The sequence below is a fragment of the Panthera tigris genome, chromosome E3 (genome assembly GCF_018350195.1).
Source record: "Panthera tigris isolate Pti1 chromosome E3, P.tigris_Pti1_mat1.1, whole genome shotgun sequence".
NCBI classification, from domain to species: domain Eukaryota; kingdom Metazoa; phylum Chordata; class Mammalia; order Carnivora; family Felidae; genus Panthera; species Panthera tigris.
Genome location: NC_056675.1, coordinates 9812882 through 9836720, shown reverse-complemented (window position 1 = coordinate 9836720; position 23839 = coordinate 9812882). Strand labels below are relative to the sequence as shown.

The window sequence follows — 23839 nt, the reverse complement described above, 5'->3', positions numbered from 1 at the left end:
GAGGAAGAGAGCCAGAGCCTCCAGGGTCAGCACAGAAGACATTTAAGAGACGAGAGCAGTTTGGGCAGGTACTTCACTGTCCTTCTGGATGGCAATCTTGGGTCCTCCGGATCGGAGCCGCAGGAGGCCTAAGAGCCAAGTACGTGTGCTTCCTTTCCTGCCCTCTCATTAGTCTGCAGTGCAAACAAGGACCCGTTACCTTATTTTCTTTGCTGGCCTCTCTGGTGTCTGCGAGCGGGATGAGGCTGGGCTGGAGAACGGTGACAAGCTGGGCCCGCTTCTCTTCCAAAGCTAAAAGGCAAAAAGCAGTGACATGATTACCCTACTGGACAGCGTGACATCCGCCTTCAATACAACTTTGTATTCTGTTCATCGCCACACACAGGGTCTCCTCCTCAGTGACAAACATCTTTTGTGGAGCACCTGGCTGACGTGGTGGAGCAAGAGACTCAATCTCCGTGTTGTGGGTTCGAGCCCCACGTTGGGTGTAGAGATTACTTAAAAATACGATCTTTTAAAACAAAAAAGGAGTACCTGGATGGCTCAGTCGGTTAAGCATCTGACTCGATTTTGGTTCAGGTCATGATCTCACAGTTCGTGGGTTCAAACCCCACACTGGGCTCCTTGCTGGCAGCGTGGAGCTTACTTGGGATTCTCTCTCTCTCCCGTTCCCTTTGCCCCTCCCTGGTGCATGAGCTTCCTCTCAAAAATAAATTTAGAAAAATAAAAATAAAGAAAAACATTTCTCTGTGAAGGAAGGCCCCTGAAGGAAAGTCAGTTGCCAGTATTAACTACAGGGAAAAAATCTGAACAAGTAAGGAAATGCTAACTAATAAAGTACAAGGAACAATGTACTTTTGCATATATTAAAAAGTAGAAGGTTACATTCAGTCATGGTTTAGAGCCTATGATGCATCCAGCTTTACTTTATGTTGTCTGCAGAAATTATACAATTAAGAAGCTTTCCCAACCCCCCTCCCCGCCTCAAAAAACCTATTACGGCAAAGGTAAGCCAGTAAACTAATAGTCTTGCTTTTATTAGTTTTGTTTTACTTCAACTTTATTTTTTTTAGGTATATTTTGAGAGAGAGCAAGTGGAGAGGGGCAGAGAGAGGGAGAAAGAATCCCAAGCAGGCTCTGCGCTGCCAGCACAGAGCCTGATGTGGGGCTAGAACTCACAAACTATGAGATCATGACGTGAGCCAAAGTCGGATGCTTAACCGACCGAGCCACCCAGGTGCCCCCTGCTTCAACTTTATTTTTTTAAGGTGTCCTATCATGACATTTATGACTTATGCAGTATCTATGGTATTTGCTGTTACATGATTATTATCCAGACACCTGTCTGTTCCAACAAACAGGCAATCGGTTCCTTGGCAGCGAAGGTCTGTTCTCACCTCCCCTCATGCAAAGCAGCCTCGATAACGGACAAAGAGCAAGCACTGTGAAGTTTCGTGAAGTCTTTAGCTTAATTACAAAAATACTAATAACTTCTCACTGCAGACATTCTTCCAGAAGTTTCTTACTCAGTAACAGTTATATAAGCACAAACAAGCAGACAACAATCTTTAATAAAAGTCTGAAGAGGTAAAGAAGAATTTAAACTCGGAGGCAGGTGGCGAAAGTGGTGAAACAGGACAGCTCCACGAGACCAGTATCAGGACACCCAAGGCTGAGAACGGGTGTGAGAGGAATGCTGGGGCACTCAGGGAAAGAAACACAAAACAAAAACTAAACGCTTGGACCTCACATCTTACATTTTTAATAAAGTACCAAAGATGATTCCAATGTTTAGCCAGGGTTAAGGATGACCTGGTTCAACACTTAAGGGGAAATACTGTATCCCCACTATGTCTGTCACAGGTGACACACACACACACAATCCAGACGTGACCAAGGTTTACATGTAAGAAGTGTCACAAAAGGACTAAAACAGATTAGCTGTTCCATACTATGGGACAGGGAGAAGTCTGTGCCAGAGACAGAAGACAGAAAAATGACAGACTGTCACATAAAATCGCTACGTAAAGAACCTCTCTGTGCAAAAGTATCACCGCGCAGCAGGGAGACTCTAGGTGCCATCTGTATTTTCCACCATGCTCACATTTCCATAAAATCGAAATAAAATCTATGTAGGCTGGAAATAAACACACCCCGAAACAAACAAAAACTATAAACAAAATTAAAAGGCAAATATTTTCAGGAAGAGTTATTATCCTTAACATGAAAAATGCAAGTCCTGCAACTCCACAAAAATATAATGAACGTACCAAATGAAAAACAGGCAAAAGATGTAACAAGGACAGTCATTAAAAAAAATAGTCAATCTACACTTCTAACAGTCAATTTAGTTTTGCGCTATAACTCAACTTTGATTTGCAGAGTCCCCACTTCTCAGAGGCTCTAGACCTTTCTACTTTACAAAGAATGCCAAGATGAGCAAGACGGTTCCATCAAGAAATTTACGGTGTGAAAAAGAGGAAAGAACACAAATCGACTGTAACAGCCAAAAGATAAGACAGCCTTTCATGACTTAACAGAAAGCACCTGAAGAGTGCCTGCAGTGGGATGGACGTGTTATTCCAGAGGGAGACCAGAACAAAGCAAGGGAAGGCAGCAGGTAGAAGTGCTCTTGGTAGACGATAAATGTCACGGTCTGGCTGCAACGTAGAACATAGTTAAGGGGCACAAGGGCGAGAGGCAGGTTAGGCCTGGAAGCACTGACGGCAAGGGTAAATACATACGCCTACTCTGGAAAATGAGAAATCTGGTTAAGACACAGGGAGATATCAACGCCGCGCACAAAAGGTCAGAGGACAGTTTACTTTTTCTATAACTGGTACCAGTGTAACATCTGTGATGATTTTGTATCAATGCTAGGACTTCCAGTGTAGACGGTTGTAGATGTGGATATTTACTAGTGTTCCCCTGGAAAAATGTAGTTAAATTAAATACCTCTACTACCACCTGCACCAAATGTAAAGACTGACACTGAAATTGATTACTGGAGATGATCACTACCTCAGTACATTTTTTTCCAAAGAAACATAAAGAACGTTCATATTGGGGCACCTGGGTGGTTCAGTCGGTTAAGCATCCAACTATGGCTCAGGTCATAATCTCCCAGTTTGCTTCAGATTCTGTGTCTCCCTCTCTCTCTGCCCCTCCCCAGCTCATGCTGTCTCTCTCTCTAAATATAAATAAGCAAATAAAGAACTTTCATATTACTTTATTTATTTATTTAGAGAGACAGAGAGAGATGGAGAGAGATGGAGAGAGACAGAGAGAGACAGTGCATGCATGTGAGCAGGGGACAAGCAGAGAGGGGACCAGTAACTACTTAAAACAGAATACCAAACAGTTATTAGTGTCAGGGAGTGTATTTCCTGCAACAGGTCAAAGGCTCCACCACAAATGAGGCTGCTTAAAATCTGACCCACTTCCAGGCAAAGGCTGACCGTGTTGTTCTACACTAACACTCCCGCCAGAGACAAGAAGCAAATGCTGAAGGTCTGAGCTACGTGTGTTTGAAGGTATGGCAGTACGGAAGAGCCAGCGGGGCAGTAGACATCGTGGAGCCAAGGGTTAGCCCCCATATTTAAGGCTACTTTTTCTCTCATGGCGAATGCCAATTCCAAAAGCAAAAGCTGTAGTTGAGAGGCACGGAAAAGCTTTTGGCAGTCTCATATGGCTGGAAAGACAAAAATGAATTCAGGGTCTTCCAAAGTAGGGGGTCCTTAATAAGACCTAAAGCTTTCTGGTTGGGATCCCAAAGGCTACATACGAGGAGATAGGGCAAATCAGAAATAAAGCAGCCCTCACGAGAACTGACAACCAACTCAAAACCATGTCAATTCTACCTGGACAGAAGTAACCTGCCACTATCCTAACTACTGCCCAAGTAAAGTAAAAAAGTAAAACCTCCCTGGAGGAAGACACCATCATTCAGAGCTTTAAGTCACCATTACTTTTTTTTTTTTTTTTGGTCTGACACAGAAATAAAGCAACAACAAAAATATATAAGAAAGTAATAGTTATCCAATACCCCAGAGGAAAAAATCAGACATCAACAACAGACCAGAAGACTCAAATGCTGGAATTATTGAATAAAACCTTAGAAGAATTGTTATACAAGAATTTAAATGACAATATGGAGAATCCTGGCACACCAGTAACAACTGTAAGAAAGAGAATCAAAACTACTTAAGACGGATGGCAGTGGATGACAGAAGGCTAAAGTAAATCAGTAAACTAGACGAAGGAAGACTAGAGGTGGAGACGAAATGACGGGAGACACAGACAGACGCGGACAAAAGGAAAAGGTCTACCATGTGCCCTAGAACACTGAGGGGGGGAGGAAATAGGGCAGAACAGTATCTGAAGAGATAATACTAGGTTGAGAGTTTTTCAAAACATATCGAGCCACAAGACAAACTCCGAGGAATATAAACTGTAAACGAGCACTTCATAAAATTTCTTTTCAAGTGAAGTTGGAACACTTACCAAAACTAAACATGTACTCAGGCACAGAGCAAATCTCAAAACAAGAACGGACAGAGGAGTATATCCTGTGAGCTAATAGAATTTAGCTAAAAACCAGTAACAAAGAGGACAAGGAATTAATGGTTTTGAAATTAAGCAATGAATTTCTAAGTAACCCATGAATCGAAGAATGAATATGAAAAATTCTTCTATTACAAAGCTGTGGAAATGCAGCTACGGTTAAGTTTGCAGGAACTGTGTAACCTTAAATACATATATTAGAAAAGGGAAAACAATGGAAAAACCCCAGTGATCTAAGAATCCGGATTAAAAAGCCAGAAAGAAATCCCAACAAATCAAACATGAAAAAAGAAAAAAAAAGGAAAAAGAAAAAAAAAGAAGTCATATCTATAAGGGCAGAAATTAAAGAAAAAGGAAAACATAAAATAAAGTGACTTCTAAAATTCATTGATACATAACCTTGAAAAAGGAACTTCCTTAATCCAATAAGGAGTATCTATCTACAAAATACCTGTATTAAACAGCACATGTAACAGGAAATGTGGAAAGCACTCCCTTTGAGATCAGGAAAGACAAGGATGTTTGCTATCACTTCTATTCAACGTTGTACTTCAGGTCTTAACCAAATGCACTAAGGCATAAGCAAACAACAGAAGGACTGCAAAGGGAGAAAAAAAGCTGTCATTATCGTAGGCAACGTGATGCACACACAAAAGAATATATAGATGCTTATGGGATTTAGCAAATTTCCTGAATACAATAATCAGTTGTATTTCTATACATCAGCAACAGATTTTAATACACCATTATAGTAGCATCAAAAACATGTATCTAGGAATAAGTTTAATACGTAGAACAACTACATGGTGAAGTTAAAGATGTAAATGAAGGATATACCATGTTCATGGACTGGAAGATTCAACACTGTAAAAAGGTCATTTCTCTCCAAAATAACTGGCAGATTAAAGGCAATCTTAACATCTCAGCAAGTGGTCTTTATTTAGGTGGAAATCAACAAGCTAATTCTAAACTTACAGAAAAACGCAAAGGGTCAAGATCGAAGACAATTCTGAAGAGGAATGAAAGAAATGAGAAAGTTGGACGACTTATTCTACTACACACCAAAACTAAAAGACTGTGTGGCACAGCGTAGAAAAGAAGACAGGTACAGGGCAGAAAAACAGACCAACAGAACAGAATCTAGATATGGATCCACATATATCTATGGACACTTAAATCATAACAAAGGCAGTGCCACAGCGCAAGAGGGAAAGGGTGATCCATCCTTTCAATAAATGTTGCTAAGTCGAATGGATATTTATGTGGAAAGACACTAATTTTGATCCGTACCTCGCATCATATACAAAAATCAACTTCAGGTGGATTATAGATCCCAATGTGAGAAGAAAAATAATAACGCTTCTAGAAGGTAGCATAACACCACCATGACTTCAGGTAGACGAAAAGTTCCTAAACAGTGCACACAATACATTAACCATAAGAGTAAATCTGAAGAAACCCAAGTGGTGAGACACAGAATAGGACAGTGATTTGTTGCAATACATAGAATTCAGAGAGCTTGCATCTAGAATATATGAAGAATGTATATAAATCAGTAAAAAAAAGACAACTAAATAGAAGAAAGCCAAGAAACCTGAATAGGTACTTCATAAAAAAGTATGAATGGCCAATGAACAGTTCATACCTCTATTTCATTAGCAATCAGCAATTACAATTATAACCACAAATTACAATTAGGAAATTACAACCACAATGAAATACTATTTCACACCCACTGGAATGGGTAATTAAAGACTGGTAACACCAAGTGTCAGTGAGGCTGTGTAACCACAGGAACAAAATCTCATACTGCACTGGTAAGGGTAGGAGTATCAACGGAAACAACGTCCTTCCTTCTTCCCTTCATCTATTTATTTATTTATATATATATTTTTAAAAGTTTATTGCCCAATGCAGGGCTTGAACTCATTAACTGTGAGATCATGATCTGAGCCAAAGTCAGTTTAACTGAGCCAGCCAGGCACCCTTGAAACAAAACTTAATTTTTATTTATTCATTTAAAAAATTTTTGTTTTAACATTTATTCATTTTTGAGAGAGAGAGAGAGAGAGAGAGAGAGAGAGAGGGAGGGAGGGAGGGAGGGAGATGGAGCTCAAGAGGGAGTGGGCAGAGAGGGAGGGAGACAGAATCCAATGCAGGCTCCAGGCTCTGAGCTGTCAGCACAGAGCCCAATGCGGGGCTCTAACCCACGAACCATGAGATCATGACCTGAGCCGAAGTCAGACACTTAACCGATTGAGCCACCCAGGCACCCTGAAACATAACTTTAAAACAGTTCAATACAATCTACTAAAACTGAGAATTACACATACTTTGTATACGTGCACCAAAAGATTTAATATGCATAACAGCTCCAAACTGGAAACCCAATGTCCCAACAAGAGGAGGAAAAAATTGTGGCATATTCATATAACAAAAATGAACACAGCAAGAAAATGAAAGACTTGTTGCTACATGCAACAACATGGATGCATCTCGCAAAGAAAATGGTGAGTGAAAGAAGCCAAATACCAAAGAAAACATATTCTGGTCTCCATTTATATATCAGGTTTTAAAACAGGAAAAATTATATGGTGCTAATATTCAAGAAGGAAGGAATGAGTACGAGAGGGGCTTCTGGGCGTTGAAAATTTATTGGGGCACCTGGGTGGCTCAGGTGGTTAAGCGTCTGACTCTTGATCTCTGCTCAGGATATGATCTCACGGTTCTGGAGTTCGAGCCTGGCGTCAGGCTCTGCACTGATGGCAAAGAGCCTGCTTGGGATTCTGTCTCTCCCTCTCGCTGCCCCTCCCCAACTTGTGCTCTCGCTCTTTCAAAATAACAAAGTTAAAAAAATAAAAAGAAAATGACTTATTACTTGACCTGGGTGGTGGTTACATGGAGCTAAACACTTACAATACTTGTTTTTCTACATTAGACTCTGATTTAAAAAAAATATTTTCAACATGGATCATATGACACAGAATGCTATGCAATATATGATAAAAAAGGATGTTTTTCAAAAAAGCACACGTGATGATCCCATTTGTGTAACACAGACCAGTAATTCTGCGTATTATCTGTGTTTGCATATAGCACGAATGTTAACAGGTACTATGGGACAGAGCCTGGGACACCCAGGGCAGGGGAATTTTATTTTACTTAAAACCTTTTTGAAACCAGGAAATGTACTACTTGCAGCAGGTATCACAAATTCCAACAAAAAGAGTACACAGTAAAAAGTTTCCCTCCTACAGCAATAGTTATTCCCAGTTTTTAATGAAATCTGTCAGAATTATTCTATGCACTTTAAAAGATTAAAGAAACCAGCAGCACAAACAACAGAGGATACTATAGACACAGTTCTGCACCTTGCTTTTGTCATGTATCTTTTAGATCATTCACATCAGCGCCTATTAAGGTACCTTATTCTTTTGGATAGTTACATAGTATTTCAACTTATGGAAAAACTGTCATTCAACCCCCCCCCCCCACCCAAAGGCACATTTACATTGTTTCCAAGATTCTGCTATTAAAATGCTACAATCAACATCCTTGTATATGTTTTCCAGTGTATATGTAGAATTAATTCCGAAAAGCAAGGCTGCTGGACCAAGGGCACCTGCATCTCTAATATTGGTAATTACCTGCCACACTGCCCTCTAGAGAACTGTATGAATTGACACTCCCACCAGCATTGCACAAGAAGACCGTTTTCACAAATACTTTCATGGCTTTTATTTTACATTTAAATCCTGTTTCTCCAATATAGGAAAATCCGCCCAAACTCACTCATAAGAGACACAAATACTACTCCTCACCTAACTGGTAAAAATCCAAAGCTATGACAACCTTCATCTATTGATTACTATGGAAAAATGGTGACTCATACGATGCTGATGGGAATGCTAAATGGTACATACTCTAAGAAGGGGAAGTTAACAATATCTAGCAAAACTACACATGCATTTAACCTTTGGCCTGGAAATCTATATTCTGGGGAAGCTATCCTAGAAGTGTAAAGGCCAAAGTGTGAAATGACACATGAACTAGAGCATTACCTACAGCACCATCTGTCCCAGCATTAGATGGAAACAACCCAATGTTTGTCACCAAAGGGAAAGAGTGACTATGCAGGTGTAGAGGGAAAGACGAAGCAAGGCTCAAACTTGCACCTATCACTGCCTCAAAGGTTAGAAGGTGGACTTTACAGATAGACATGGATTTGCATATGGTTTTGAGGGGAAACAAAAAAAACAGTGGAAGGACGATCAAAAAGTAATAAAACAGGAAGGGAACAACATGGAGTAGAAAGAGGTGGCAACCGGACTTCTGAGTGTATTTTGCTTTATCGTATTTGATAAAGAACGTCCGAACGTTCTTCGGACGATTTAAGTATTTTATTTTACATAATTAAAAGCAAACTATATTCAAAAATAAAAGAAATCCCTAAAACATTAAAATACACTGAATAAACCTTACCGTATATCAAGTTGGTGGTGTAAATGAGAACACTGAATTCACATTACTTTATAACACGTATTTTGATTGTATATTCCCCAGTACCCATACAAGGATATACACTAACAACCAAATGAGTCACAAATAATTCTTAAGCTGGTTTGTCTTATTGTTTGTAATGGCACTGATATCATTATTTTGAAATCGTGTGTACTAGGGACCCATCAAATAAGTAATTATGAAGCGACATTTTTTGTATAAGAATACATAAAAATATAAAATCAAAGAAATTATGTAAAAAGTTCTGTAATCCTAAATCTGAATTTGAAATATCAGTACAAACTAACGATTGAGCGTCCTCTTTCTAAAGGGTACGCATACCTTAATGGTCCTAGAGACTGTACCTACAAATATCATTTCCAACTCAAAAAAACCAAGGCTGTCTGAACAAAGAGACTTCAGTTTGAGTTGGAAATGTACACAAAGGATTTTTTTTTTTTTTTTTTTTTAAAGTTAAAAAGGACTGAAGTTATTTATCAAAAACTACTGGGGTAAGAGCACCTGTGTGGAGTCTGCTTGGGAGTTTCTCTCTCTGCCCCTCCCCCTCTCACGCTGTCTCACTCTCAAAATAAATAAACTTTAAAAAAATACTATTTTTCACAAACTTGAAGGTTTGTGGCAACTCTTGCTTTAAGCAAGTCTATTGCTGCCATTTCCCCAACAGCATGTGCTCACTTCATGTCTCTGTCTCACATTTTGTAAGTCTTACAATATTTCCAACTCTTTATCATCATGCTATGTGTTATAATGACCTGTGATCAGTGATCCTCAATACTCTTACTGTAACTGTAACTGTCTTAGAACATCACAACCCATACCCGTGCAAGGTGGCAAACTGAACTGGTAAATGCATGTGTCCTGTTCCACCAACTGGCACTTCCCCCACCCTCTCTCTCCCTTTCCTCGGGCCTCCCTATTTGCCGAGATACAAAAGTACGGAAATCACACCAAGAACAAGCCTACAATGGCCTCTAAGTGTCCAAGTGAGAGGAAGAGTCGCATGTCTGACTTTCAAGCAAAAGCTACAAATGATCAAGCTGAGCGAGAAAGACAGGTCAAGAGCCGAGACACTGAAAGCTAGGCTTCTCGTACCCAATAACCAAGGTGTGAACGCAAAGGAAAAGGTATTGAAGAAATCAGCAGTGCTACCCTAAGGAACACACAAATGATAAAGTGAGGAGGCCTTATTGCTGAGAGGGAGGAAGTCTCAGTGGGCTGGACAGAAGACCAAACCAGCCACAACATTCCCTTAAGCCAAAGCCTCATCCAGAGCAAGACCCAGCTCCTCAATTCAACGAAGGCTTAGAGGTGAGGAAGCTGAAGCGAAGTCTGAAGCCAGCAAAGGCCAACTCAATGAGGTTTAAGGGAAGAAGCCGTCTGCACAACAAGGCAAAGCAGCAAGTGCTGATGGAGAAGCTGCAGCAAAGTTATCCAGAAGATGCAGCTAAGGTCATTAATGAAGGCGGCTCCACCAATCAACAGATTTTCAGTACAGAGAGCCTTACGTTGGAAGAGGCCATCCAGGACTTCTGTAACTATAAAGTCGGTGCCTGGCTTCAAAGCTTCAAAGGACAGGCCGACTCTCTTGTCACGGGCGAATGCAGCTGGTGACTTCAAGTTGAAGCCAGTGCTCACTGACCGTTCTGAAAATCCTAGGGCCCTTAAGAATTACCCTAAATCTGCGCGTTGTGATGATTACGTGAGGAAAGTTACGTAAAGTGCTTAGCACAGGGCCTATCACAGAGTAAGTGCTCCAGGTAAAGGTTACTATTTAATATTCTTTATATTCCCACGGCTGCTCTGGCTTAGGCCTTCATCTTTCATTTGTATTACCCTAAGAACCTTCTGGATTATCTTATCTCAAAAACGGTCTCCTCTCAAAAATCTTTCACACATGCCTTATTTGTTTTCTAGCTACTATATATAGGGTGTCCACTACTGACAGGCACTGTGATGGGCATTTTCCAAGCATTGCCCTCAATCTTTGTAATAATCTTTTGGAGATGAGAAAGGTTTAAGTGACTTACCCGCCCAAGGCCCTATAGGTACTAAGAGTCAAGAGTCAAGATTTGAACGCAAGTCTGTCTGGTAGCAAAGCTTGCTCTGTTCCCTAGGCCACACTACTTCCTCTAAGAAAGAATTGCAAATTTTTCTAAAAAAGAAATTTTTTTAATGACAATATTTTAAAAACTTTCACTAAATTCTCAATGACAATAGGGTGAATTTCTTTTCTAAGACCCAGTGCAATCGGGACTGAATCTACCTTTTCAATTAAATTAGTATCATTTATGGAATTCTTCATCCTTTAGTCTATTTATCTGCAATACTGGCTGTTTTGTGCCACATGCCCTGGTTTGCTTTCTGGGCTTTCTAGTCCATCCCTGGGTCTACCGTTACCGTTCAAGGGTTTGTATCTTCTGTTTAGCTCAGAGGTAACCCCAATATCTGACAAACAGAAGGTGCCTAGTAAACACTGGCTAATCAACTAATTAATGCTTGGAACGCATTTCTCCCATAGCACAGGATGAACGTACCTGAGAGAAACCTCGAGAAGAACTGTAAGAACTGGTAATGGCATTGCGGCTGGAGCTAGGGATGCCACCTGTGTACGTGCTTGTCAAGGAGCTCATGGAAGAGGTGCGGGATCTCTTATTCAAGTGGTCATCTGAGCTCTGGGAATTGAGACCTCTTTTCAGAGAGCCAGGCCTAATACAAGAGAAAAGGACAGTGAGGTGCACAAGGCAACATTCTTTGAAGGCTTTCATCCGTGGCCATAAAATGTTTCTTAAATAAACTTAATAAAAAAGGATAAAGCTCTTAATATTACTGTTACCACTTCAGCTAAATATCTCTGACAAAGGCAGGAAGGGAGAGCCAAATATTCAAAAAGTGAAATGTAGGATTCCACTTAAATAAAATTAAAAAAAAAAAAAAAAAATTTTAGAAAATGCACCCTAATCTACAGTGACAAAAAGCAGATCAGTGGATGCCTGGGGATAGAGGCAGGACTGGAGAGAGGTGCTACTAAGGGGCACGGGGAAACTTGTGAAGGTGACGGTTATGTTTATTACCTCGATTGTGGCAATGGTTTAGCAGGTGTATACATGTCAGAACTTATCAAACTGTACACTTTAGACAGGCACAGTTTATCATAAATGTCAATTATACTTCAACAAAGCTATTAAAAAAAAAATCAGAGTTAAGAGGAACCAACCAATTTTTCTAAGCTTCCAACTGAAACAAAAATTCTCTAAACATCTTTCTTGTAGAATAGTCATCCAACCTTTGTTACAATGTAGACAACTCACGATCTCCTAGAGTGATGACTGTTAGCCACTCTTACGCTGGATGGAGGAAATGTATTTCCCCTAAGGTCCACCTATTTCACCAGGGGAATCCCATCTGGAGCCAAACCAAGCGACTGTTTTCCTTCTTTTTTTTCCATGCGACTGTCCTTGAGGTTCTTGAAGACCATTAGCCTCCCCTCCCTCATTTCCTTATTCTCCTTGAGATTTTTTCTCCTTTGGGTTAGTACTTTGTACCTTTAAAACCCATTCATGTGCCACCACCACCCCTTAACATCTTATAATTGCTTCACGTGGAATGAATGTCAGGTTGTGTTTATCTTCTCTTACCGTGTAGGGCATCGAAGCAAGCACAGCACTGCATGGATGATCTGAACAGAATTAAGGGAAGCAGGACTGCCTCTCACCTGCTCCACGCCAGTCTTTGTTCTTTTATCAGTACAGACTAGGAGCACATCCGCTCTTCTGACAGCCTTATCATACTACTAACTCAATAAGCATGTAAGTCACCCCAAGTACCTCACCAATTTCTAAGCCACTTTCCCTCCTGTCCAATTCTTCCTTAAATCTTCAACTCACACGTACAAACTTAACATTTATCTTAAATGTCACACTGTTGCATTTTATCCATTGCACAAACCTGTTTACATATGTGGTTAAATACATTTACAAACTCTTAGCCTTACCATATTTTATCCATAGTAATGAAAAAATATTAGAAGAAATTAGATGATACTGTGGCACATTACTCAAAATGTTCCTCTCCAATTTCAAAGATTTGAACCTGAATTAATAAAGCATCACAAAAAAGCACAGAGTAAAATCTACAGGAAAACAGCTCTGAGGGTTCCCTTTCCCCAACAGTCTATCTCATTCAGATAAGAGTCTCACTTACTTAGGCACAAAAGCAGCAGGAACTCCATTAGCCACCAGGGGCTCAAATGCCGAATGTCCACTCCCACTGCTATCATGGCGCCTGTGACAAATCAAAAAACCCTCAATTAAATGAAATGACTGTTTTTTTTTTTCTTAGAGTATCTCCTCATATTCCTGGAACCTTATACTATTTCCATGGCATATAAGTTCCACGCTAGATAAGGAAAAGTTGCTTCAAATCCTAAAGATTCTGAAAGGTAAATTTATTCTAAGATTGTCCTCATACCAAGGGAAGTATAAACATGCTTCAAGACCTTTTGACCTTATTAAGGTGTATCAATTAATTGCTAACTTCTCTCCAAAGTTTTACAATCACAAATTTGATACTCTACCATCCACAGATTAAAACCAAAAAACCAATGAACACTTTAGGGACCAACCCACACATCCCATAGTGTTCTAAAGGTTAATATGGCAAATCCGTTAGGGAAAAATGTCATATAACACACATAAGAAGGACCTATGCATGGTGCCCATAATCACCGCTTACTCCAAGTGTGAGAAAGATAACAGGGTCTTCAGTTATATAGGCTCATGGGGTGAAGAAAAATTATAACTGGAGAACAAGGGAGACCTACTGGGAATATAAAAAAAGAGTCCTTCTCCTGCCTCCAACCCCCACTCGCCACCCCTGCTTAGCTAGCTAACATTAGTTCGAAGTGCTCACTTGTAAATCATCTCTCCACCATCAGATCTTCCCACATCACATAAAACACTTCCACTTATTAATATTTCCCTACCTAATTTTCCACTGGCAGTATCAAAGATGGCCATCTTTGAACTTGTAGGAGATGAAAAATCTAGTCTAGGTAATAGAAACAATATATTTAACAAGTATGGGGTCCACTGTCTCCTCAGAGTGCTTCCTTGTCTAATATAAAGAACCCCCCCCTTCTAATTAGTCTGTTAGATCCACCCTGTTGTTTCTTTTTTTTTTTTAACCTCTAGACACAATCTAGAATTCCTCATCTTCTTATCCAAGTCCCATGGGAACTCCATCTTGCTCGCTGCCCTATCCACAGTACCTGGAGTAGGCCCTGGCAAAAAGAAGGTGCTCAATCTGTTGAATTAAAAGACTGGAATCCTGAACTGATTCTTGGAAAACCATAAGCAGTTCTGCATCCTAACTAGTGACTTCAGCCTCTACTCTTTCCACACTCAGGAGACAGACTGTTTATTCCATTTTCATTAAGATATCAGAAATCAAACAATGAAATTGGTTTTAGTCTCATTACTGATAAATCTGCCATATTCCAGTCTTCACCTTTCTTTGCTAAACGTTTCTTCAGCACAAGTAAGACACTTGAAATGGGGGTTACCCAAATAACTGAACAACACAAGCTGGTGAGGGAAAGATTGTTAGCATTCTCTCTAAAAAATAAGATTCAGCACATTTGTATCAAAAGTATGAGGCTAACATGGCTAACAGCTGTCAGCTTATCTCTGGCACTTATGGAAAGGTAAATTATAAAGTTTAACTTGTATCTTAGAAAACTAAGAACATTAAAGCCCTTGTTACCAAGCTCTTCCACGGAAGCCAAAGAAGCCTACTATAAATATAAAGCTCACAAACTGGAGTTGGCCTTTGTATCTTTTTGGCAATGATCTGTATTTCAACAAATCACAGGAGTCCATGTGGGAGGCCTGTTTAATACTCTGCTGGGCTGGTTACCTTCTTTTATTTTCCTGGCTATCAAAAAATATTTGGTCTTCTTCCTCCACCGTCCTTTTCTTTCTCTCCTTGAGGGCACTCAGTACAGTTTCCTTTGCACATGGGTCTGGGGCATTATTTGATGGTGAGGACAGTGTGGAGTTGATTATCTGCTCTGGTCTGTAAGGAAAGATAATATTCTAGCATCAACACATTTTAATAACCATGTCAGGGACAGTAGAGTGGCTCAGTTGGTTAAGCTTCTGTCTTGGCTCAGGGCATGATCTCACGGTTCGTGGGCTTGAGCCCTACACATCGAGCTCTCTGCTGTCGCACATAGCCTGCTTCAGATCCTCTGTCCCGGTCTCTCTCTGCACCCCCCCCCCCCACATTCACTCTCTTTAAAAAATAAATGAACGTTAAAAAAATAATCATGCCATACAGCACAGACTTCAGCCGCTGAAAATCAGAAGCTAACTGATAAGCAAAGGTATACACTGATAGAAACTGCCCCTAGCAATTAAAGCTACAGCCTAAGGCCAAAACAAAACAAACATAAAAAACTGTTCAAGGACCAGATTTAGGGATTTCTCATTCAAATAAGCAGTTTCTTCCCTTCTATGCTTTACATTTGTTTTGTCAGAGGAGTAGCTATAGAAGAATAAGTGGAAATAAATCGGAGTTCATTCTGCCAGCAGTAATACTCACATTGGCGAACGAGCCAATTTACTATCCGGAGGAGCAATCCTCACTGTCACTGGGCTGCACACCATTTTGGAATTACGAGCAGATAGCACAGTCTTCTTGTGATAACCATTCCAGCACACTGTAGGAAGTACCCCCAGAAGGGAATATTGGGCCTGCTGGATTGGGTATCGTCTTCGAGGTGTTATGACAAACCGGTTTGATAAAGTCCCACAATCCCTATGGAGAATGGGAGACACACTATAGAATCAAAGAAGCTTAAAAGAATGGCAGAAAACGTAGACTCCTAAAGCATCACGTGGGTTCGGTTATTTTCCAGAGAGCTCAGACCGCTTTTTGAGCCACACAAAACAGCATTTTTATGGCAACGTTCCCCCATTCCATCTAAGGGTGGCAAGTGGCAGCTGTTGAACAGCTGTCCCTACAATGGATTTCAACAATTTTGAGAGGGAAATTGAAAACCCTGCCCACACAAGGAAAACTACAATGGAAGGAAAGTGCATGTTAGGGCACGCCAGGCGGCACTTTTCAAGAATTCTCAAAGCATTTCAGTTTTTTATGCTGAGTCATAAGTAATATACACCCAAAGTCAAACATTTTTACTACCTAAAGTTGATCCTTCAACTACTTGTGTTTATCCATAATCTAATATTTTCACCAAAGTTTTGGATTTCCTTGTGTCACTCAGCTATTGGGACTAAACGGAAATGCCTCTTTGATATTTATCATCAAATTTTATCAAAGAGGGGTCTCCTGGGAACACCGCTTTGATGTACTTCTCCTACTGGTCGAAAGGAAAAAATGTAACAAAATATACGATCTAAACTATTCTTGAAAGAACAAGATATTTTCACCAGAAGTGGGATATTTTAGTAGCTTATTAAGTATCCTGCTGAATCCATGCCGTATGAAAATTAAGTTTTAAAAACTGTAAGGAAGGAAACAGCTCTGCCATCACATCTCATCCCAAAGGTTCGAGGAGGGCAGGAGGCGGTTGACACACACCAAGGTGTTTAAAGAGGACAAAGCGACACAGAATCCACTTTGACTTAACGAAAAAGAAAATCGGATTTAAAAGTTAAGCCCTCCATTCAAAGCTGGTCGACAAAGAGGAGGGTCTGGGGAAGGTGAGCGTATCTTACCGGTGGGAAGGCCTCCTCGAGGGTCGGAGAAGAGGAGTGGGGAGAGAAGGGTGAATGTGGTGAGCGCGATGCGCCGAGTGCGCTGGCGACGCGGCGCGCGCGGACGCGCAGCGGCGGCCAGGCCTCTCCGGCAGGTCCCTGGCCTCCGGGGCGGGGACAGGCTGCGGGGGGCCGGGCTTGCCCAGGTAACTGCCCATGAGGAGCAGTTCGGCCGGGTCGGGTCCTTCGAGCGGGCTCCGCGGCTCTAGGAGACTTCCGTTCACCGCCGACTTGGCCGGAGGCGAAGCGTGCAGTGCTCGCTGACGCCGCGCGCTCCGAACGAGCGAGGAGAGGGCGCGCGAACCTCGGGGCTCGCGGCTCAGTCCCCACCAGGCCGCGGTGGCCCCCACGGCCAGCCAGGCCAGCGCCGCCGCCGCCGGCACCAGGTACAGCACGAGGCCGAACAGCGACAAGCCAAGGAGCGCCGCCCCGGCCGACCCACCGCAGCCCCCGCTCCGGCCCCGGCCGTCCCTGGCGCTCGCTATCGGCCGCCGCCGCTCGCCTCCGCCAGCCGCCGCAGCCGCCGGAGACATCGCGGCTCCGCGCCGCGGAGAAGACTTAAATATCCCAGCGTGCACCGCGCCGCGCGCCGCGTCATCGCGCGCCGGCTGCGTCACTGCGCGCGCGACCCGGACGCGCGACCGCCGCGGGCAACGCCGCTGCTGCCCGGCAACGCGCTAGACCCGACCCAGCTCGGCAAAGGCGGTCTCGCAGAAACGCGGCGCTCGTCTTCTGGCGGGTGCCGCGCGTCCACCGCACCGCACCGCACCCCACCCATACCGAGGTGAGCCTGTGGAAGAGTCGCGTTAAGAATAAAAGCTCCGGAAAGCGACGTGATGTTTGATCCATGTTATTTTCTAGGGGACTAACGTCCCCGGAACAGTGTTACCAGAGGTAGTGAGTTTTTTCAGTTGCCCTGTTTACTGCCCAAGGGGGTTTACTTCCACAGCAACACTGAAATGCAAGACCAACCCAAACCAACCACCCTTGTTAAATGTGTATCTAATTCTAATAAATTCCCGCTCAAGCAGTCTAACAAAGAGTCTAACAGATTGCGGATCAAACCTTAAGCTGCGACCTGAGTCGGAGTTGCTGCGGTACAAATTGTTTCAGTGGTACAGTTATCTACCAAATTTCACATCGGGTCCAGAATCGGGGAGATTTTGAGGATTTGTGATCAATTTATCTATGTTAAATGTGGTGGTCTTAGAAAGTGGGCTCGTGGTTGTCGAGGGCTGGGGAGTGTGTTGGGGGTCGGAAAACGGAGACTGCTAAAAAGTAGAGTTTTCTTTTTGAAGGGCAACAAAACTGTTTTAAAATTAGATTATGGTGATTGTTGCAGAATCCTGTGAATTGTATGGCATGTGAATTGTATCTTAATAAAACCGCCGAAAACAAAGAAACCTTTAGTGGTCTGCCAATTCAGATTTTGAACTAGCTGAGCTTCCTGGACCATTCACTCACTCCACTGCTAATCTGCACTGAAGAGATGAAAGGGGAAAAGCCAGGGTCTCTGATCTCTACAAGCCTTCTCTTTAGTAGAGAAGAAATAGGTGTAAGTAGAAAGCTACAATTCAGTGTGGCCAGTGTGATAACAGACGCACAAAAGAGAGAGGGAATGATAAAGAAGTAGATAGGCTGGGAGGTGTTACTGGAGGGGAGAGAACTGGCTAAAGCAAGTTCAAGGCAAATACGGGAGCACTGTGCAGAGGCACAGAGATGGAAAGGAGTATGATACAAGAGTCTCCGAACAGTTCAATGTGGCTGGAGACTGGGAAGTTTGAGGGAATAAAGAGGTTGGAAAGATAGGCAGGACTCGGTAAAGATGCCTCTGGAGCAATCTGAAGAGATGAGAGAGGCACGCAGTTCTCCCCAACCCACTGCAAGGGCAATTCGGCTTCTGTTTGATTTCATAGAAGACTTCATTTGACAAGCAAAGGGATGGGCTGTTATTTAGGAACAAATGTCAATAGCAGCAGCGGAATGGCGGGACAAAAGCCAAGCTGCAGTGAGTTAAACAATGAAATGGAAGACGAGGAAATGGAGGCAGTGACTGCAGACTTCCCATTCAAGAATTGGGATACTAAGGAAAAAGAAAGTATCTAGCTCAGCAAGGGTCCTTTAAATTATCATATATTACTGGAATTGAGAGGAAGAGCCAGACATAAAAGCCATCAGTGTATACATGTTGGGAGACTAAGATTACTTTGGAATTAATGTAGATCGAGAGAGGTCTGAGACCTGAGCCCCAGGGCACCCCAGTGTTTACAAGTCGAAGAAATGGACACACAAAACCTGCAAATCATTTAGTAAAATACAGATAAGTATGACTACATTAAAATGTTAACACTCCTGTATGGGAAAAGACAACACAGGTGCTAAAAGAGAAGCTAATTAAGACTGAGAAAAAAAAAACCACTCTCATATAAGCAAATAAACCTCATATAAAAAAACACATAAATGAAATTTATAAGGAATCAGTAACAAAAAGACTCAAATGTAAAAAGTACAAGTGATATAAAAATTAATTCATTGAATAGGAAACCCAAATAGGTAGTAATAAGTAAATATATATGTACATGTATTTAACCTCACTAGTAATCTAGGAAGGCTTTACGGTAGTAAAAATTTTGCATTCCTTTGCTCAAGGAGAAAAATTTAACGGTTCAACAAGATCAAATTGTGGCAAGAATGTGGAACAAATGGAACTTACATACTGTTTGTGGATTCGTAAAACTATGATTTGGAGAGCAATTTGGCAATATCTAGGTAAGAGTGAAGAAACAGGTACCTCCTAACTGTGCAGTTCCACTTCTGGGTACAAAGACAGCCACTGCAGCATCATTTGCATTACCGGCAATCTGAACAACCCTAAATGTCTAATGCCTACCGACCCAAGGACAGATGGACAGTGTATAATTCATATCATAAAATACTATAAAGGCCGCTGAAAAATTAACCACCTTTCTAGCCATAATTAAGTGATTCCAGGCCAGTCCTCCCACCATAAACAACTATAAAAATGGACAAAATTTATGAGGCAACTACTGTCAGACAGAGAACAGCAGAAAGCTCAAGACTGATCCCTGAGAGGACGCTCCTGAGTGAGCCTTGAAAATCACCTAGTTCCTCTACTTGGGGACACTTTCCCAAGTTCAGTGCAGACAGCTAGAGTAGGGCTGAGGAGGCAAAAATCAGACTTCAGGATTGCTCAAATTGCTGGAAACCACTGGGCAGAGCAAGAGAAAGGAGGATGTCATGCAGACAGGGAGTTCCCGAAGTCTATGTGTGAGTTCCCCAAAAATCTGTGGCTGAAGGCTGGAGTGATGGTTAATTTTATGTCTCAACTTGACTGGGGCTCAGTGTGCCCAGATATTTGGTTAAAGATTATTTTGGGGATGCCTGTGAGAGTATTTCTGGATGAGATTAACATTTGAATTGGTATACTAAGTAAAGAAGATTCCCCTTCCACAGGGGAATTGGTTGGTAAGCCTCAACCAATCTGTTGAAGGCCTGAATAGAACAAAAGGCCTGGGTAAGAATTCTTTCTGCCTGGCTTTGAGCTGGAACATCTGTCTTCTCTCCCCTACTTTCAGACTTGAACTTGGAACTCACTATCAGTTCTTCTGCTTCTTAGGCCTTTGGCCTTGGACTGAAACTATGCCCTTGGCTCTCCTGGGTCCCCCCAGCTTGTTGACTGTAGATCTTGGGACTTCTCAGCCAATTCCTAATAATACTGTGTGCGTGTGTGTGTGCGTGTGGATGTGTATCCATCCTACTGGCTCTGTTTCTCTGGAGAACCCTGAATAATATAGTTGGGCTGTATATGCACAGAGAGACCACCTGAGGAGTACCAGAAAGCAAAGCACTAAATGGGTTAAGATTATAACAGAAATACTAGAGTTAGAGCAATCCTGGGGTAAGAGCATTGCCAGGGGAGTTCTGGCCCTACCAAAATGGAGAGATCTCATAAATGCATTTTTAACATCCTTGGCATCCAGCTGAAACAGCAGAAAGGCTACAACTTGAGGTAAGGACCACAGTCTAGAGTAAGACCTACTCTAGGTCTGCCTTAATAAATTCTAAAATCAAACCATGACAAGATCCACAAGCAATGAGTTTGGAGGTTGAGTCTCACCAAGTTAGTGGGGCCGTATCTGTAAAAACAAAACAAAAAACCAAGTGTAAACAAGTATAAGGTCATTAGCAAGTAATTACACTACCTGCCAAAACAAGAATCCATATATCTCATGGAGAGATAAGAGACTCCAGAGTATTGTTGACAGCATACACTATTCAATGAAAAGCCATTGAGACACACAAAGAAAGAAAACAATGAGATCCACAGTCAAGAAAGAAAAAAAGCAGTATATAGAAATGAACCCAAGATGGTCTAAATGTTAGATTTAGCCAACCAAGATCTTAAAGTAACTATTATAAATACCTCCAAAGAATTAAAGGAAAGTATGGTCTGAATGAGTAAACAGATAAGGAATCTGCAGAGAAATGGAAATTATAAGGAAGAAACTAACAGAAATACTAAAACTAAGCAATAATTGAAATTTTTTACCAGATAAGCTTAACATCAGATTGGAGACAGCAAAATGAAGTCAGTGGACTTAAAGACAGATCAGTAGAACTGATCTCATAATGAAGAGACCTTCCAGGACCTATGAAACAATATCAAATAGTCTACATATGTTGTGTAACTGGACTGTAACAAGGAAAAGTGAGACTGGGGCAGGAGGAAATATTTAAAAGATAATGTCTGAATTTCCCAAATGTGATGCAAATTGTAACATAAAGATCCATGAAGTTGAACAAACTACAAAGCAACTAAGAGAATAACACAGCTTCCCATCAGAAACAAGGTAGGCTAGAAGACGACTAAGTTTCTTTTAAATGCTAGGGGTGTATTAGGAAGGTGCTGCCTCAGTGATGGGAAATAATCAGCCTTATACTGAGTACTGCTCTGGACCTACCTTATAAATCATTAAAGCAAAACCTAAAAGGATCAAACTGTTTTCAAGGATCTTAACTGCATCCCAAAACGAAGTTTTAAGAAATGTACAGGGATAAAAAAATGACCAGTACTCAACATGATAAAATTCACAGTGTCTAGCATCCAAACAAAGATTATCAGGAATATAAACAAGCAGGAAAACACGACTCACCAAGAGAAGAGTCATCAATCAGAACTGACCCAGAACTGACACACATGTTAAAATTATCAGAGGACAATGAAAGTTGTTTTAACTGTATTCCATATGTTCAAAAAGATAACTACAGATATGGAAAAATATAAGAAATAATGGCCTCAAACTTCCCAGACATAATGAAAAATATACACCCACATATCTGAAGCTCAACCTCAAGTACAAGAAACAAAGAGAACTATAACAAGTCACATGGTAATGTCACATCATAACCAAATTGTTCAAAACCAGTGCCACAGGTAAGACCCTAAAGACAGCTAGAGATAGAATACATGTTACTTACAGAGGAACAAAGATAAAGATAATAACCAAATTTCTTGTTGGAAACAATGCAAGAGAGAAGACAGGAGAGTAACAACATCAAAGTACTAAGAGAAAAAACTAAATCTAGAGTGATAATATATACCTGGTGAAAATATCTTTTTTTAAAAGAGGTCTTCAGACATACAAAACTAACAGTATAATTTAGTGTCAGTGTCAAACTAACAGTATTAGAAATGTTATAAACAGTAAAACAATATAAACAAGTAAAAACAGTATAAGGGATGTGCTTCAGGGAGAAGGAAAATAATTCCAGATGGAAACCTGGATCTACACAAAGGAATGAAGAGCACTGGAAATGGTAACTACATAGGTAGATATATGACTCCCCCCCCCATTATTTAAATCTCTTTAAGACATAATTGAGTGACATAAGCAAAATGGCAGAGTAGACAGCTTCAAGCTCCCATCCTCCAACAGAAACATCAAAAGCAAACAAATGAAAACAAAACAGAACACAAAACTAGCAGTAACTGTTAGAACCAACTCTATCAGCACTCTGGAAAAAAAGGTTTACATCAATGAAACAAATGCTGAATCAAAAAAACTGCAATTTTAAAGTGGTGGAAAGCTTTGTAATGTTTTTGCTTGCCCTTCTCCCACCTACTCCCCATCTTGGCAGTAATCTTCAAGACAGAAACCTGCATTCCTAGTGTGGGAACCTGGTTCCTGGTTCCACAAAGCACAGCAGACCTTATTTGCAAATTACTATGTATATCTGCTCTGTATGGGGGCTACCTGAGGGAATGATGCAGGAACTCATCTCTATTTTGCCAAACTTGGAACTCATTCAGGCTGGAAAAACAGCGGGCACTGCTTGAAAACATTGCAAAGGAGACAAGCAACCACAGATGCATGGGGCAAAAGGTTACAGTTGAGACACACAATGAACCACTGTTATGGACTGAATTTTGTTCCCCCCAAATTTATATGCTGTACCCCAATCCTCAATGTGACTCTATTTGGAGACAGGTTCCTTAAAGAGGTAATTAAATTTCATTGAGGTCATATGGGTGGAGCCCTAATCCAGCATGACCAGTGTCCTTATAAGAAGAGGTAGAGACCCCAGGGATGTCTGTGTACAAAGACCATGTAAGAACAGAGCCAGAAGACAGACAACTGCAACCAAGAGGATTCAGGAGAAGCCAGCCCTACCAACACATTGATCTTGGACTTTCAGCATCCAAGAACTGTGTAAAAATTAATTTCTATTGTTCAAGCCATCCAGTCTGTGGTATTTTGTTATGGCAATCCCCTAACAGACTAATACAGACTGACTAAAGTATGGGAGGGAAATTGTGGGAGTTTCTATGGGAAATCAGGGCGTTCATAATCACCCATTATAACAGAGGATTTAGAAGGCCACATGCATGCCCAAGGCAAGATGCATGCTCAGAATGTATCTGACAAGACCAAAGTTTTCACTTTGGCCTGACCCTA

The 23839-nt window shown here is 41.4% G+C and overlaps 1 protein-coding gene across 5 annotated transcripts in view; it reads right to left on the bottom strand.

Moving 5' to 3' along the window:
• The window catches only part of LOC102970842 (nuclear envelope pore membrane protein POM 121C), a 50743-nt gene that overhangs the window by 6641 nt on the left and 20263 nt on the right, over positions 1-23839 (bottom strand). For 3 of the 5 annotated variants that reach the window (XM_042970850.1, XM_042970848.1, XM_042970851.1), the window contains 5 exons: positions 15685-15900; positions 14998-15156; positions 13285-13365; positions 11619-11790; positions 200-291 (listed from right to left, as the gene is read on the bottom strand). In XM_042970850.1, coding sequence (XP_042826784.1) covers positions 200-291; positions 11619-11790; positions 13285-13365; positions 14998-15156; positions 15685-15749 — 569 coding nt within the window. In that variant the 5' untranslated portion in view covers positions 15750-15900. Of the gene's footprint in view, positions 1-199; positions 292-11618; positions 11791-13284; positions 13366-14997; positions 15157-15684; positions 15901-16823; positions 17396-21000; positions 21020-23839 lie in introns of those variants that run through there. The other 2 variants (XM_042970849.1, XM_042970847.1) reach the window with 2 other exon arrangements.